This window comes from Pantherophis guttatus, chromosome 1 (genome assembly GCF_059756535.1).
Source record: "Pantherophis guttatus breed Tessera chromosome 1, ASM5975653v1, whole genome shotgun sequence".
Lineage (NCBI taxonomy): Eukaryota > Metazoa > Chordata > Lepidosauria > Squamata > Colubridae > Pantherophis > Pantherophis guttatus.
The window spans coordinates 13,337,750-13,353,693 of record NC_142063.1 but is presented as its reverse complement, the minus strand read 5'-3'; the positions used below and the strand labels follow the sequence as shown (position 1 = coordinate 13,353,693).

At 45.9% G+C, this 15,944-nt stretch overlaps 1 protein-coding gene across 2 annotated transcripts in view; it reads left to right on the top strand.

The window, feature by feature from the left end:
- POLRMT (RNA polymerase mitochondrial) overlaps window positions 1–15,944 on the top strand; it is a 68,375-nt gene that overhangs the window by 20,519 nt on the left and 31,912 nt on the right. For both annotated transcript variants that reach the window (XM_087873787.1, XM_087873820.1), the window contains exons 7-11: window positions 1,183–1,344; window positions 3,329–3,499; window positions 5,967–6,206; window positions 8,292–9,077; window positions 13,530–13,652. In XM_087873787.1, coding sequence (XP_087729913.1) covers window positions 1,183–1,344; window positions 3,329–3,499; window positions 5,967–6,206; window positions 8,292–9,077; window positions 13,530–13,652 — 1,482 coding nt within the window. The remainder of the gene's footprint in view (window positions 1–1,182; window positions 1,345–3,328; window positions 3,500–5,966; window positions 6,207–8,291; window positions 9,078–13,529; window positions 13,653–15,944) is intronic.

Sequence of the window (15,944 nt, the reverse complement as noted above, 5' to 3'; positions counted from 1 at the left end):
ATGTGGCCCGGTTGCCAAGCGCCCGAAGTGTGTCACATGCCCACTGGACGCTCTGACCGTCAGCATTTCAAATCTGGGTTGTAAGTACCCCTCAGGTAGGTCCATTGGAACTTCAAACAATCGCTAAGCGACCAGTCGTAAATTGAAAACTATTTGTCCATCAAGGATGGTTGCAGGAATTGGATATTAGCCATGGGGGCGCAGTGGTGAGAATGCAGTATTGCAGGCTAATTCTGCTGACTGCCAGCAGTTCGAATCTCACCAGGCTCAAGGTTGACTCAGCCTTCCATCCTTCCTAGGTGGGTAAAATGAGGACCCAGATTGTCAGGGGCAATAAGCTGACTCTGTAAACTGCTTAGAGAGGGCTTGTAAAAGCACTGTGAAGCGGTATGTAAGTGCTATTACTATGTGTAGTCAAGTGTGCAAAACCCTGTGCTCACTTAATCTAGTCTAGTGGAAAGAAGGACCAGGGGTGACATGTTAGCAGCCCCTCCAATATTTAAGGGGCTGCCACAAAGAAGAGGGAGGGTCAGCCTATTATCCAAAGCACCTGAAGGCAGGACAAGAAGCAACAGATGGAAACCAATCAAGAAGAGAAGCAACCTAGAATTAAGGAGGAATTTCCTGATAGTGAAAAGAAAAAATAAATCAGTGGAACAATTTGCCTCCAGAAGTTGTGGGTTCCACCCAACAACTTTTCAAGGAGGTTTTCAAGGAGAATTTGGACAATTTGTCTGAAATGGTGGAGAGTCTCTTGCCAGAGCAGGGGGTTGGACTAGAAGACCTCCATAGTCCCTTCCAACTCTGGTATTCTGTTATGTTTCCAAGGCAGTGCCTTGACATGATGGTTGGGCAATTCTCCGAGTTGAAGTCAGGTTTTAGTAGCAGATCGTCAGTTATTGAAAACAAGTAACAGCTACAGGGTGGCCTTTATCCAGGAGTGGGCCATTAATTTTCCGAAGGGGCTACCTGAGAAACTGGGACCGTTGTGGAGGGCCACTGCCGCTCCCCTCCCCACCCCCATTACCCCGCTACTGCCCACTTACTAACCATAAGAAAATCAGGTATGACTCACTTAATGACCACATCACTTAGCAAGCGAAATTCTGGTCCCAGTTGTAGTGATAAATCAAAGACTTCTGTACAGTTAATAATCTTTTCTATTCTCATCCATTTCCACAGAGGGAAATTTTGAGCAAGATTCGTTCTCAATGGGAGGCAACTTTACTTCACAACCTGTCGAAGCTCAAGAAGCAAGAGAACATTTGGCGTACGTCCAAACTAGATGTCTATCCGTTTCTTTGTGTGCTGACCGAAAAGGAATATGTAGATCTTATGATGCAGGTAAGTTGTGTTATACTGGTAGAAAGAGAACATTTGTAACTGTTTCTGCCCGAGCTCCGGATTCCCAAGGATTGTGACACACACCAACAGTCCTTATCAAAGTTATAACGTACCAAGAATAAACAAAGTCCGGCAAAGGTTGGCAACCAGCCCAGAAAACAAGATACAATAAGACACTCACTCTCCAAAATGCTCTGTAATAATTACACGTTGTTTCCAGCAAGAAATTACTAACTGCGTGCGACTTAAATAGGCTAAGGGAGTGGCCAATTATCCTCAAATCTTACTCTCGAGGAGACCTCCTCCTCCTGAGTAGCCACTCCTGCCTTTTGGCAGCCCTGCGTGCTTGAGCATTGAGGTGAGGCTCCTCCACTTCGCTCTCTCCACTTGAAGGAGCCTCTGGAGGTTTTGAAGGCCCTGGCTGAGTCTCTGCTTCTGGCACCACATCCTCTTCAGCCTCCTCGCTGTCCGACGCGAGTGCCGGCTGCACAGGCTGCTGGCGCGACCCCACACCAGCCTCCTCATCGGGATCAGCCACGATCCGCGCAGGCCGTTGGCGGGCCACAACAGTAACTCAGGGCTGAACTGTGGTGTCCTTGGTGCTCTCTGAGCTTGGTTGTTTTCTTGCAGACATTTCATGACCCAACTAGGTAACATCATCAGTGCTAGAAGGGAGAGGGGTTTGCAGAGAGGAGCAGGAGGAGGACTGTGGGGTCATTGATGCTTTCTGAGCTTGGTTGTTTTCTTGCAGACGTTCCATGACCCAACTAGGTAACATTGTCAGTGCTAGAAGGAGTGAGGTTTGCTCTTTGTTTATACAGGTAGTCCTCGACTTACGAATGCTCATTTAGTGACCATTCGAAGTTACAACAGCACTGAAAAAAGTGACTTATTCTTATGACCATTTTCACACTTGTGACCATTGCAGCATCCGCACAGTCATGGGAATAAAATTCGGATGCTTGCCAACTGACTCATATTGATGACATTTGCAGTATCCCAAGTTCATGGGATCCCCTTTTGCAAGCTTCTGACAAGCAAAGTCACCAGGACAACTAGATTCACTTTAACAACCGAGTTCATAATTTTGTTAAGTGATTTCACATAACAAAAGTGGCAAGAAAAGTCGTAAAATGGGGCAAAACTCCCTTAACAAATTTCTCTCACCTAACAATATAAATTTTGGGCTCAGTTGTGGTCTTATGTTGAGGACTTTCCTGTATATAGCGGCTTGTTGCTTCTGAGTGTCGGTGGGAGTGTTCTTGAATAAATTGTATTAGTTGCCCCTGCTATTGCCGAGGTGGCACAGAGCCGAGGTGGTGCAGTGGTTAGAGTGCAATACTGCAGGCTACTTCAGCTGACCTCTAATTGCCGTTTGGCAGTCCAAATCTCACCAGGCTCAAGGTTGACTGAGCCTTCCATCCTTCCGAGATTGGTAAAATGGAGACCCAGATTGTTGGGAGCAATATGCTGACTCTCTAAACCACTTAGAGAAGGCTGTAAAAGCACTGTAAAGCGGTATATAAGTGCTAAGTAGATAGGGTGGAAGAAGGGAAGGAAGGAAGGAAGGCCCGTGGTGGCACAGTGGTGAGAATGCAGTATTGCAGGGTCACTCTGCCCACTGCCAGGAGTTTGATCCTGACAAACTCAAGATTGACTCAGCCTTCCATCCTTCCGAGGTGGGTAAAATGAGGACCCAGATTGTTGGGGGGACAATAGGCTGACTCTGTAAACCACTTAGAGAGGGCTGTAAAAGCAGCATGAATATATAAGTATATTCATTATATATAATTATATATGGTATATAAGTCGACATGCTATTTCTATTGCTATTGCTAAATAATAAAAACACTAAGTAATAAAGTAAAACTGAAGCAAACGTAGAACGATGCCTCTTACCTTTTTTAAATTAAACTTAAAATTGCTACAGGTCTGCATCTTGAGTCTCTTAAGTTGTCTTTGTTTTATCTTGCCTTCTTTACAGACGGTTTTCAGCCTGCCAGCCCTTGGGGAATGTGTCAGCATCTTAGCGAAGGATCTGGGTACCAGAATCTACAATAAATACACCATTCTTAGAAAAAGCTGTACCATTTCGGAGGACAATTTTGAGAAGACCTATGATAGCTACGTCAAACTTTTGGCCAGTGATAATCAGGTAGCCAACTTCAGTTGCCTTAGGTGACACCTTTAACTAAAGCATCTCTAGTTTCTGGATTGACCACTTTCCTGAGAGGATTTTTTTGGGTTCCAACAGCTCAGGGCTATTTTGAGCCAAAACTACTATGTTTTCCCGAAAATAAGACAACCCCTGATAATAAGCCCAATTGGGCTTTTGAGCGCATGCACTAAAATAACCCCCCCCCAGAAAATAAGCCCTCCCCAAAAATATTTAACTGCAGAACTGGAAATCAGGTAAGATGGCAAGAGGAGCCCCATTTGCTCCACACGCCCCAAAATAATAAGACCGCCCCAAAAATAAAGCCAAGCGTTTATTTCGGGGTTCAAAAAAATATAAGACAGGGTCTTATTTTCGGGGAAACCTGGTAGAATTTTCAGAGTTCCTTTCTAAGATTGATTTAGAGGAGATGTTTTCAATTTTTTTCAACTCATGGAACCTGTTAGTTTTTTTTTTTAAGTATCCTGAAAACTGAACGAGAAGCACTAGTGATTAGAAAATTGGCAATATAATGTAAATTAAAACTATTTACAGATAGTCCTTGACTTACAACCGCAATTGAGCCCAAAATTTATGTTGTTAAGTGAGTTTTGCCCCATTTTACGACCTTTCTTGCCAACGTTGTTAAGTGAATCCCTGCTGATTATAAATTAGTAACACACTTAACACAGTTGTTAAGTGAGTCACTTTTTTCCCATTGACTTTGCTTGTCCAGAAAGTCGCAAAAGGTGATCCAATGACCGTGGGACAAAGCAACAGTCATAAGTATGAGCCAAGCATCTGAATTTTGATCCCATGATCATGGGAATGATCATAGGTCACTTTTTCAGTGCTGTTCTAACTTTGAGCCATCACTAAATAGCAATAGCACTTAGACTTATATACTGCTTCATAGTGCTTTCCAGCCCTCTCTAAGCGGTTTACAGAGTCAGTCTCTTGCCCTTCCAACAATCTGGGTCCTCATTTTACCGACTTTGGAAGGATGGAAGGCCGAGTCAGCCTTGAGCCTGGTGAGATTTGAACTGTCAAATTGCAGGCAGCCAGCAGTCAGCAGAAGTAGCCTGCAGTACTGCATTCTAACCACTGCGCCACCGCAGCTCTTAAAAGAAGTGTTGTAAGTTGAGGACTACCTGTAATGTTAAATACAACATTCATATTTACAAACCCACAAAAAATTAAACGGGTATTTTAGGTTGTTGTAGAGGTTAAGGTGTTAACCAAACAATTCCAGTTGATTAAAGTGCCGACCTAGCAGTTTGAAAGCATGCAAATGCGAGTAGATAAATAGGTACCACTTCGGTGGGGAAGGTCACAGCGCTCTGTGATGTCACGCTGGCCACATGACTGTGGAAATGTCTTCAGACCGCGCTGGCTCAATGGCCTTAACAGAGAAGAGCACCGTTCCCTAGAGTCAGCCACGACTAGCAAGGTAAAATCCACAGGGACTCTCCATAGCCATAGCACTTAGACTTATATACCACTTTACAGCCCTTCTCTAAGCGGTTTACAGAGTCAGCCTGCTGCCCCCAACAATCTGGGTTCTCATTTTACTGACTTCAGAAGAACGGAAGGCTGCGCCAACCTTGAGCTTGGTGAGATTCGATCTGCCAACTTGCAGGCGGCCGGCAGGCAGCAGAAGTAGCCTGCAGTACTGCATTCTAACCACTGTGCTACCGCGGCTCTTACATTGCATAAGAGCTAAGACCAAGGAGACAGACGACACCAAGGATGAAGGCTTCTTAGCCCGCCAACCATCTCCAGCAAGTTCAGTGAGCAGTGCAGCGGGTGAATCCAAACAGGTTCAGGTAGAGAGAGCCGCGGTGGGCGCAGTGGTTAGAATGCACTATTGCAGGCTGACTCTGCCCACAGCCCGGAGTTCGATTCTCACCGGTTGACTCAACCTTCCATCGTTCCGAGATAGGTAAAATGAGCAGCCAGATTGTTGGAGGCAAGACTGGCGGCCCCCAGGGGGAGAGCCTTCTCTGTGGGGGGCACTTACTATCTGGAACGAGCTCCCCCCGGAGATACGGAGGATCCCGGATCTACGCACCTTCCGCCGCGCTCTCAAGACCTTTTTATTTCACCAGGCTGGTTTGGCCTAACCGCTCCCATTCTCTTTTTAATGTCAATTTTAATTTGTTCTTAACCTGGGGTTTTAAATTTGTCTTGGGCTAAATTGATTTAATTCGATTTTACTTCTGCTCTTAAATTTTTGTATTCTATGTGTTTTATCCTGTGTCTGTTCACCGCCCTGAGTCCTTCGGGAGTAGGGCGGTATACAAATAAAATAAAATAAATAAATAAATAAATAAATAAGACACTGCCATTTGTAAACCGCTTAAGAGAGGGCCGTAAAGCACTGTGAAGCGGTACGTAAGTCTTAAGTGCTATTGCAAGCGCGATCGGCCTCCGGAATGTAAGCTTCACCCCGTTCTTGCCTCTGCAGGTGAATCATTATTTGCCACGGGAATATTGGGAGAAGCTGAGAGCAGAGGCGGGTTATAGCCCTTCCTTGATATCCAAGCAAGTCATCTGGCCCCCAAGCCTGTTGATTCAGCTGGGTTTTCAGCTGATAGAACTGATGGTCCAAACTCTCAAGCTGGACAACAGCCTGCTGCCTTTGCTCCCCAAGACGTCCGTCATTCCTGTTCTGTATCACGTCTATTCTTTCCGCGGAACCAAGCAGGTGAGCAACTCGGGACGGCTGGTCAAGTGTGCAAAACCCCGAGGCACCTATGTTCACTTAGTCTAGTCTAGTGGAAAGAAGGACCAGGGGAGACATGATAGCAGTCTTGCAATATCTCAGGGGCTGCCACAAAGACGAGGGGAGTCAAGCTATTCTCCAAAGCAGGGTAAGGCAGGACAAGAAGCAACGGGTGGAAACTAATCAAGGAGAGAAGCAACCTAGAACTAAGGAGGAATTTCCTGACAGAACAATTAACTAGTGCCATGATGGCGAACCTATGGCATGGGTGCCAGAGGTGGCACGCAGCGCCCTCTCTGATGGCACGTGAGCCATCACACCAGTTCAGCTCCGCTGTGTATGCGCGCACGCCTCTGTTCTGTCCCCGCCCCACACACGCACCCCCACAGACAGCCCGGAGTTAATAAGCCACACGACAAAGTCTTTGAAGATACAGCTGCCAGCAACCCAGTGGCTAGCTGCCAATTCAGACTTTACTCACACAAAACAAAGATTAGACTGCAAGCATTCCGATAAAGCAGGCAAAGTTTCAGCAATACAAGGATTAGTCCAAATGCAGTCCGACAAGGCAGGCAGAAGTCCAGTAACGCAGAGATGGATTATTTCTAGTTTTTGCTCGTCACAAACTGAACCAGCCACCACACCCACATTTATACCCTGTGGGGTGTGGTCCAGTGACTCAGCTAATCTCTGGCATGCCTTCCCCTCTGCTGCGCATGCTTCTCCCTGCGCCGCTGTCGAGGATCCAGCCAGCACTTATCTCCTTCGTCGCTGTCCACCTGTGGCTGCGGGGACATGCTTGGCTCTGGGCCTATCTCTTGGCCTTGGGTGTCCTCCGGAGGCATTGCCAGAGAGGAGGGTCCTGGAGAGGGAGGCCTTGTCAACTCCTCTCCCTCACTCTCAGAGTTTGCATCTGTCAATAGCCCAGGCTCAGGCAACGGAGCCACAACACTCTCCCACCGGCCAGCTGGTCTTCAGGTCTCTGCTGCACATGTGTAGAGGGGGCACATGTGGGGAACCACGTGTGGGGGCAGGGCACATGTACAAGGGTGCGCGCATGCGTGGGGTAGTGGTGCACAGTCAGGGGCCATGCATAGGTAGGGGGCATGCGTGGGGGGCGGTCATGTGCACAAGGGTGTGCGCATGCGTGGGGTAGTGGTGCGCATGCAGGGGCTGTATATGCATGCGCGGGGCATGTGCCCGGAGGGGTGCACACATTGCATTTTGGGGATTGAGGCACACGTGTGCTTTGGGCACTCGGTCCGGAAAAGGATAGCCATCACTGAACTAGTGGAACAACTTGCCTCCAGAAGTTGTGGTTGCTCCAACAGTGGAGGTTTTTAAGAAGAGGTTGGACAGCCTTGTCTGGAATGGTATAAGGTCTCCTGCTTGAGCAGGAGGTTGGACTAGAGGACCTTTAAGGACCCTTCCAACTGTGTTATTCCATTATTCTGTTATGAAGCAATGGAAACTAATTGAGAGAAGCAACCTAGAACTAAGGAAAAAAATTCCTGACCGTTAGAACAATTAATCTTGCCTTCAGAACTTGTGGGTGCTCCATCAGTGGCGGCTTTCAAAAAGAGATTGGACAACCATTTCTCTGAAATGGAATAGGGTCTCCTGCTTGAGCCGGGGGTTGGACTAGAGGACCTTCAAGGTCCCTTCCAACTCAGTTATTCTGGAAAAGATTTCTGTAAAGCCAGTGAATTTGCCAAAGGTGGCCTGCCTTTCCTTTTTAACAGGGCCCAGGAGAACCCCAAAATGGTAGCATGCTTTTTCCAGGTTGCCCTTGACTTACAACTATTTGTTTAGTGTCCGTTCAAAGTCACAAAAACACTGGGGGTGGGGGGGGAGGGAAAGTGACTTATGACTGGGTTTTCACACTTACCACCGTTGCAGGATCCCCCCCCCCCCGTGGTCACGTGATCAAGATTCGGTCACTTCGCCTCTACTTTCACTAAACGAATGGCCATAAGTCATGGACGACCTTGTAGTATTAAAGAGGATAGCTTTTTCTTTCTTTTGTTTTAATTTTTAAAAAAAGTCATCTTTATTTTCCTTTTGCAGATAGGCTTCATTAAACCTCACTCTATCCTGATCCGGATTCTCCAGGAGGCTTCGGAGACGACCCTCACCTTCGACTCGTTCATCCTCCCCATGCAGTGTCCCCCCGTGCCCTGGGTCTCTTCCCACTTCGGAGCCTACACTCTTTCCCCCGTCAAGCTGATGCGATGCCAAGACGGGGTAGTCCAGCACGAGCTGCTTTTGGACGAGTGCCCTCACGACCATCTCTGCTTGGTCCTGGACGCGCTGAACTTTCTGGGCAACTGCCCTTGGAAAGTCAACCAACCCGTATTGGATGTGATCATCTCCATCTTCAACGATAAAGGCGATGAGAAATTGGACATCCCACCGCCGCCATCTTGGGAGGCCAAAGAGCTTGCCAAGCAGCTGGCCGAGAGTGCGCCGATGTCCCGGATGGCTCTCAAATGGAAAATGGCCCAGTGCCGTAAGAAAACCAGGGAGACCTACAGCTTGCGGATGGACATGCTCTATAAGCTGTCCATCGCCAAGCATATGAAAGACGAGGTTTTCTGGTTCCCTCACAACCTGGATTTCCGCGGGAGGACATACCCGTGTCCCCCTCACTTCAACCACCTGGGGGGCGACTTCACTCGGGGGATTCTCCTCTTTGCGGAGGGGAAGCCCCTTGGATCACGCGGCCTGGATTGGCTGAAGATCCACCTGGTCAACCTGACCGGGCTGAGGAAGAAGGACTCTCTGAGGGGGAGGTTGTCCTACGCCAATCACATCATGCCGGACATCTTGGATTCGGCAGACAATCCGCTAACGGTATACATTCAGTGGAGGCGCCATGTTTTGGGGAAGCGTTGCCCTTCTTGGGCACTTTGTGGGTTACAGGGGGTGGGCAGCTTGTGGGAGGGCTGGGGGCAATTAATCCGTGGAATGACTGGCCTCCAGAAGTTGGGTGTGAACATGTGTAGAGGAAGGTCGCTAGTGAAGGGGGAAAACGTCAATGGTGAAGCTGTGCAAGCAGAACTGGGATTATGACATTTCTTGTTCTTGGGAGATAGTTTGTGGGTTCTTTCTTTCATCCCTTCCTTCCTTCCTTCCTCTCTTCCTCTCCTACTTGCTACCTCTTCCCCTGCCCTGCCCTGCCCTCACCCCCCCTCCATTCTTCCCTCTTCCTTCCTTATTCTCCTACCGTTCTTCTCTTCTGATCTCTCCTTCATCCCTTCCTTCCTTGCTTGCTTTCTTCCTCTTCTTCCTTCCTGTCTCTCTCACCTCTTTTTTTTCTCTTCTCCCCTTCCTTCCTTTCTCCCCTACTTTCTCTTCTCTTCTCTTCTCTTCTCTTCTCTTCTCTTCTCTTCTCTTCTCTTCTCTTCTCTCCTCTCCTCTCCTCTCCTCTCCTCTCCTCTCCTCTCCTCTCCTCTCCTCTCCTCTTCTCTTCTCTTCTCTTCTTCCCTTCCCTTCCCTTCCCTTGTCTTCCCTCCCTCCGTTCCTTCCTTCCTTCCACTACAGAGCTTGCATTGGAGTGTGTGCATATTTTTTTAACTGCAAAATGGTAGGTGGCAGCATTACTATTTTGGACAAATGCAACAGGGCTTTGTACAGTTGTAAAAGTGGTGTTTGTTGGCCACCCACAATCACAGAAACTGGTTTTCGTGGTTAAGGATTTTCAGATCCAGTTTGCATCAAGGTAGTAGTATACAATAAATTATTCATTCGGCCTTATTTTATATGTATTTTTTTTTTTATTTTACTGTTTTATAACCTGTCTAACAGGGAAAAAAATGGATGGGATATGTGGGAAGTGTTTCAGAAGGAGACCTCCTTAGTTGTCCAGAAAGTATTGGTAGTTCCAGATTTAGACCAAAATTGAGCCAAATTTCTGTCGCTAAGTGTTGCTAAGCGAGACAGTTGTTAAGTGAGTTTTGTCCCATTCTATGACTTTTCCTGCCATAGTTGTTAAGTGAATCACTTCAGATGTTTAGTAACAGGGTTGTTAAGTGATTCTGGCCTCCCCATTGACTTTGCTTGTCAGGAGGGGGATCACGTGACTCAGGAGCACTGCGACCGTCATAAATACAAATCAGTTGCCAAGCGTCTGAATTTCGATCACGTGACTATGGGCGTGCTGCAGGGGTCATAAATGTGAAAAACGGTCATAGGTTAGTTTTTTTCGGTGCCATTGTAACTTTGGTCATCAAACAAACAGTTGTAAGCTGAGGACTACCTGTAACCCTGTCTATATCGCTTAGGAACAGCAGTTTTGGGCGTCGTGGTTGCATTCAGCTTGTTTCTCCTCAGAATGGCTGACCACAGTGGCAAAAGGGGGTAAATAATTTTATAATTTTAAACCGGTTCCTTTACTCTAGGCCCGTGATGGCGAACCTATGGCACGCGTGCCACAGGTGGCACATGGAGCCATATTGGTGGGCACGCGAGCTCAGCTCCATTTTCGGGCCTTCTGGGCCCACCAGAAGTAGGAAAACAGGCTGTTTCCAGCCTCCAGTGGGCCTCGGGGGAGTGGGAAGGCCATTTTTGCCCTCCCCAGGCTCCTAGAAAGGCTCTGGAGGCTGGGGGGAGCAAAAAATAGGCCTTCCAGTCCCACCAGAAGTCGGCAAATGGGCCGTTTCCGGCCTCCGGGGGGTGGGGAAGGCTGTTTTCACCCTCCCCAGACTCCTAGAAATGCTCTGGAACCTGCGGAGGGTAAAAAACGGGCCCACCGTGCCTTCGCATGCCAAAAGCGGGGGGAGTGGGGGGCGTCGTGCACGCATGCATGGGAGGGCAGGGCGCATAGAATTATGGGTGTGGGCACACACACACGCAACCCCCCCCCCGCACTCCCCCTGCTTTTGGCACGTGATGGCAAAAAGGTTAGCCATCACTGCTCTAGGCTCTCTCAAAGCTGAACCCCTCTCGATCCCCCGAGCCTGTTGTCGCTTTTCTTAAGGAGAAGCTGCACCATTAACGTTATAGAGATAGTCCTCAACTTACAACGGTTTGTTTAGCGACCATTTGAAGTTACAACAGCACTGAAAAAAATGACTTATGACCGTTTTTCACGGTCCATTCTTACGACCATTGCAGCATCCCCACAGTCAGGTGATCAAAATGTGGCCGCTTGGCAACTGGCTCGTATTTATGACTGTCGTAGTGTCCCGGGCTCACGTGATCCCCTCTTGCGACCTTCTGTCGAGCAAAGTCAATGGGGGAAGCCAGATTCACTTAACAACCGTGTTACTAATCTAATGACTGCAGTGATTCACTTAACAAACGTGGCAAGGGAAGTCGTCAAATGGGACAAAATTCACTGAAAAAAATACCTCGCTTAGCAATGTAAATGCTGGGCTCCGCTGTGGTCGTAAGTCGAGGACTACCTGTAGAGCGGTGTTTCTGAAACTTGACAGCTTGAAGCTGTGTGGACTTCAATTCCCAGAATTCTCCAGCTTTAGGATATGTGGAGTTCACATCCTGGCTGAGGAATTCTGGGAGTTGAAGTCCACGCACCTTCAAGTTGCGTTGAGAAATCCTGATACAGGTAATCCTCAACTTACAACCATTCTTTTAGTGACCGTTCGAAATTACAACGGAACTGAAAAAGTGACTTATGACCAGTTGGCAGCATTTAACGACCCAATGGTCAGGTGATCAAAATTCAGGTGCTTGGCAACTGGCATGTACTTATGACGGTTGCACTGCCATGTGATCACTGTAACCCTCCCAGCCGGCTTCCAACAAGCAAAGTCAATGGGGGTGAAGGCCGATTCGCTTAACGACCACATGATTCCCTTAACTGCAGCAATTCCCTTAACATCCATGGCAAATAAAGATCGTAAAATGGGGCGTGACTCACTTAACACCTGCTTTGCTTAGCAACAGAAATTTTGGACTCAGTTGTGATGGTTAAATCAAGGACCTCCTGTAGTTTGTTCAGACACATGAATTTCTTTATTATTGATTTTTTTTTTAAGTGTAAACTGCCCATCGGTCGTTCTGGAGTCTGTCAACTGATGATAGAATAGAATAGAATTTTTAATTGGCCAAGTGGGAATTTGTCTTGGTGCATACGCTCTCAAAAGATACATTGGTCAAGAATCATAAGGTACAACACTTAATGATAGTCATAAGGGTACAAATAAGGAATCAAATCATACTAGGAAACAACCAATATAAATCGTAAGGATACCAGCAACAAGGTTACAGTCATACAGTCATAAGTGGGAGGAGATGGGTGATAGGAACGATGAGAAGATTAATAGTAATGCAAACTTAGTGAATAGTTTGACAGTGTTGAGGGAATTATTTGTTTAGCAGAGTGATGGCGTTTGGGGGGGAAACTGCCCTTGTGTCTAGTTGTTCTGGTGTGCAGTGCTCTATAGCGTCGTTTTGAGGGTAGGAGTTGAAACAGTTTATTTTTATTTTTATTTATTTATTTTATTTAGACTTCTATACCGCTTCATAGTGCTTTACAGCCCTCTCTAAGCAGTTTACAAAGTTAGCACATAGCGTATTGCATATTATGCATATCTCCGTGTATTTCGCTGTGCCCTCAAAACCTTGTTGTTCCGCCAGGCTGGGCTATCAATGTAAAGATTTTAATTGGTTTTAAATGGGATTTTAAATTTGAGGGTTTTATAAATTGGGCCTATTATTTAATAATTTTAATTATTTTTAAATTTTGTCTGCCTTTGTGTTTTTAATTAGGCTGTACACCGCCCTGAGTCCTTCGGGAGAAGGGCGGTATAGAAATAAAATTAATAAATAAATAAATATTGGCATATTGCATTAGAATATTGCCCCCAACAATTTGGGTCCTCATTTTACCCACCTCATAAGGATGGAAGGCTGAGTCAACCTTGAGTTGTCCAGGATGTGAGGGGTCTGTAAATATTTTCACAGCCCTCTTTTTGACTTGTGCAGTATACAGGTCCTCAATGGAAGGCAGGTTGGTAGTAATTGGTTTTTTCTGCCGTTCTAATTATCCTCTGAAGTCTGTGTCTGTCTTGTTGGGTTGCAGAACCAAACCAGACAGTTATAGAGGCGCAGGTGACAGACTCAATAATTCCTCTGTAGAACTGGATCAGCAGCTCCTTGGGCTGTTTGAGCTTCCCGAGTTGATGATGATGATGACGACGATGGAGGTGGTGATGCCCTCTTGCTTTCCTGTTGCCGTTTCCCAGCTTGTCCTTCCTTGAAGTCTTGTGGCTACAAGTACCGAACCTGCCGATTCTTCCCTGCAGTCCTATTTCAAATTTGCTTTTCTTTCTCTGGTAACAGGGCAAGAGGTGGTGGATGGACACCGATGAACCGTGGCAAGTTTTGGCGTGTTCCATGGAGATTGCGAAGGCTATGCGGTCACCCAAACCTTCTGAATACATCTCCCATTTTCCTGTTCATCAGGTAGAGTGCCTTATGTGCTTGGAGATCTTTTTCTCCTTTGTTTTATACCGGGGCAAGCGATGATGTGAACCCCACGAGGCTTTGAGGCAGCATCTGGACGATGATGATGATGATGATTTAAATTTGTTTGCCACCCATCTCGACACACGATGACTCTAGGCGGTATTTATTTATTAATTAAAACATTATTTCATTCCAGATTCCAGATTTCTTTGGACTACAGGAAATGTAATTAAAATATAAGTAGTCCTCGACTTAGGACAGTCATTGGGCCGGGAAGTCATGCCGGTTGTTTAGTGGGTCACCCTATTGACCAAGCTTGAGTTTTTATTACCGTATTTTTCAGACTATAAGACGCACCGGAGTATAAGACGCACCAAGATTTCAAAGAGGAAAACAAGAGAAAAAAAGTTTTTGGCCTCCATGCGTCCGATTTTTGCCCTCCCCAGCCCCCAGGAGCACTCTGCAGGCCTCCCAAACTCACTGTGCGTCCTGTTTTTGCAGAAAGCGGGCCCGTTTTTGGCAAAATGGGATGCGCGGGGCGGGGTTTTCGGAGGCCAAACATGGCCGTATTTGATCTATAAGACGCACCTTCTTTTGGGGGGGGGAAGTGCATCTTATACTCCGAAAAGTACGGTACCTTTAATGCGCTGGTTGTTAAGCAAATGTTGCAATCAACAAATGAACGCCACAGTCCTTAAGGGAACCCGTTATCCACAAAAGGTGTTTTTTGTTGGGAATTGGAAGTAAACACCAGTTTCTGCCTCCCAAAAATGTAAATAGCGCCCAATGTGCAATCACATGACCATGAGGGGGCGGTGCTTGACTCATAACTTTGAATCGGAGTTGTAAGTACCCTTGAGGAGATCTGTCGTAACTTCAGAGTCGCTAAGTGACAGGTCGTAAGTAAAGGACTATCTGCGGTCACTTTCCTTTTGCTTGTTTCTTTCCCTGTTTTGCTCTTCTTGCGTCAGAATACAGATAGTCCCCGACTTACAATGCTTCGTTCAGTGACCGTTCAAAATTAACAACGGCGTTGAAAAAAGCGACTTCTTTTTTTAATCAAACTTTTTTGATTGGTTTATCAAAAGATAAAATAGAGAAAAGTGACTTATTTTTTTATCAAACTTTTTTTATTGGTTTATCGAAATATAAAATACAAAGAAATTCAAAAAAGTAATAGAAAACCAGGAGGAGGGGAGGAAAAAAGAGTTATGGTGTAAAGAAAGAAAGGGAAAGAAAAAGGCATCAACCTTCGACTCTCTTTAGCACAGAAGATAACAACATTACAACCACAACTTTTTACTTTTACACAAGGGCAGGTACAAGCCATTTCTGTAACAATAAACGTATCTCATTAGCAAAAACAAAAATCAACGTTTCATATATATTTTTTCATCGCAAGCACAAAATCCGGAAGCAATTTCAAAATGGAAAAACAAGCAATTTATGAGCATTTTTCACAGGTGCCACCTTTGCTGCGTCCCCACGATCACGTGATCAAAATTCAGACAATTTGGAAACAGGCATAATAATAAATCCCTCTTTTGTGTCGTAGGGGGAGGTCACCCACAACGTTGCATAGACTGGTAGGCAATGAGACTTACAGTAATGGCCGAAATTGTGGAAACCTTTTGAGAAAAAGTGTGTTTTCTAAAACTAGCTAATAACACCACTTTTTTTTTTCTCGAGTAGTACCATAAAGTTATATATCAATGGAAAGATAATTTAATCATGAATGTAATGCAATCACTTTTATGAAGGATTTGCTACGGTATTAGAATAGCAGTTACAGTATAAAGGAGAAAAGTGAAATATGTACAAAAAACGAGATACACAAAAATGATCACCATGTCAGTTAATACTTAGTTGGGTAACCTTTAGCATGAATGATGGCCTTACAATGTCTTCCCGTGGATTGAACCAAATCTTTTAGTTCTGCAGCTATCATAATGTGAAACCAAGATTGAAGGATTGCTTCTATTAACTGGGTTTTATTGCTGGGTCGCTTCTGACTAACACGTTTCTTTAGTCGGCGCCATAGATTTTCAATTGGGTTAAGGTCTGGGCTATTCCCAGGCCATTCCAGCAATGGAATATTGATTATCTTGAAACTCAAAAAAAAAAAAAAGTGGTGTTATTAGCCATTAAACTTCAAAAATACACTTTCCCCACAATTTTGGCCACTACTGTATACACTAGATCAGTGTTTCTCAACCTTAGCCGCTGGACGATGTGTGGACTTCAACTCCCAGAATTCCCCAGCCAGCAGAGCTGGCTGGGGAATTCTGG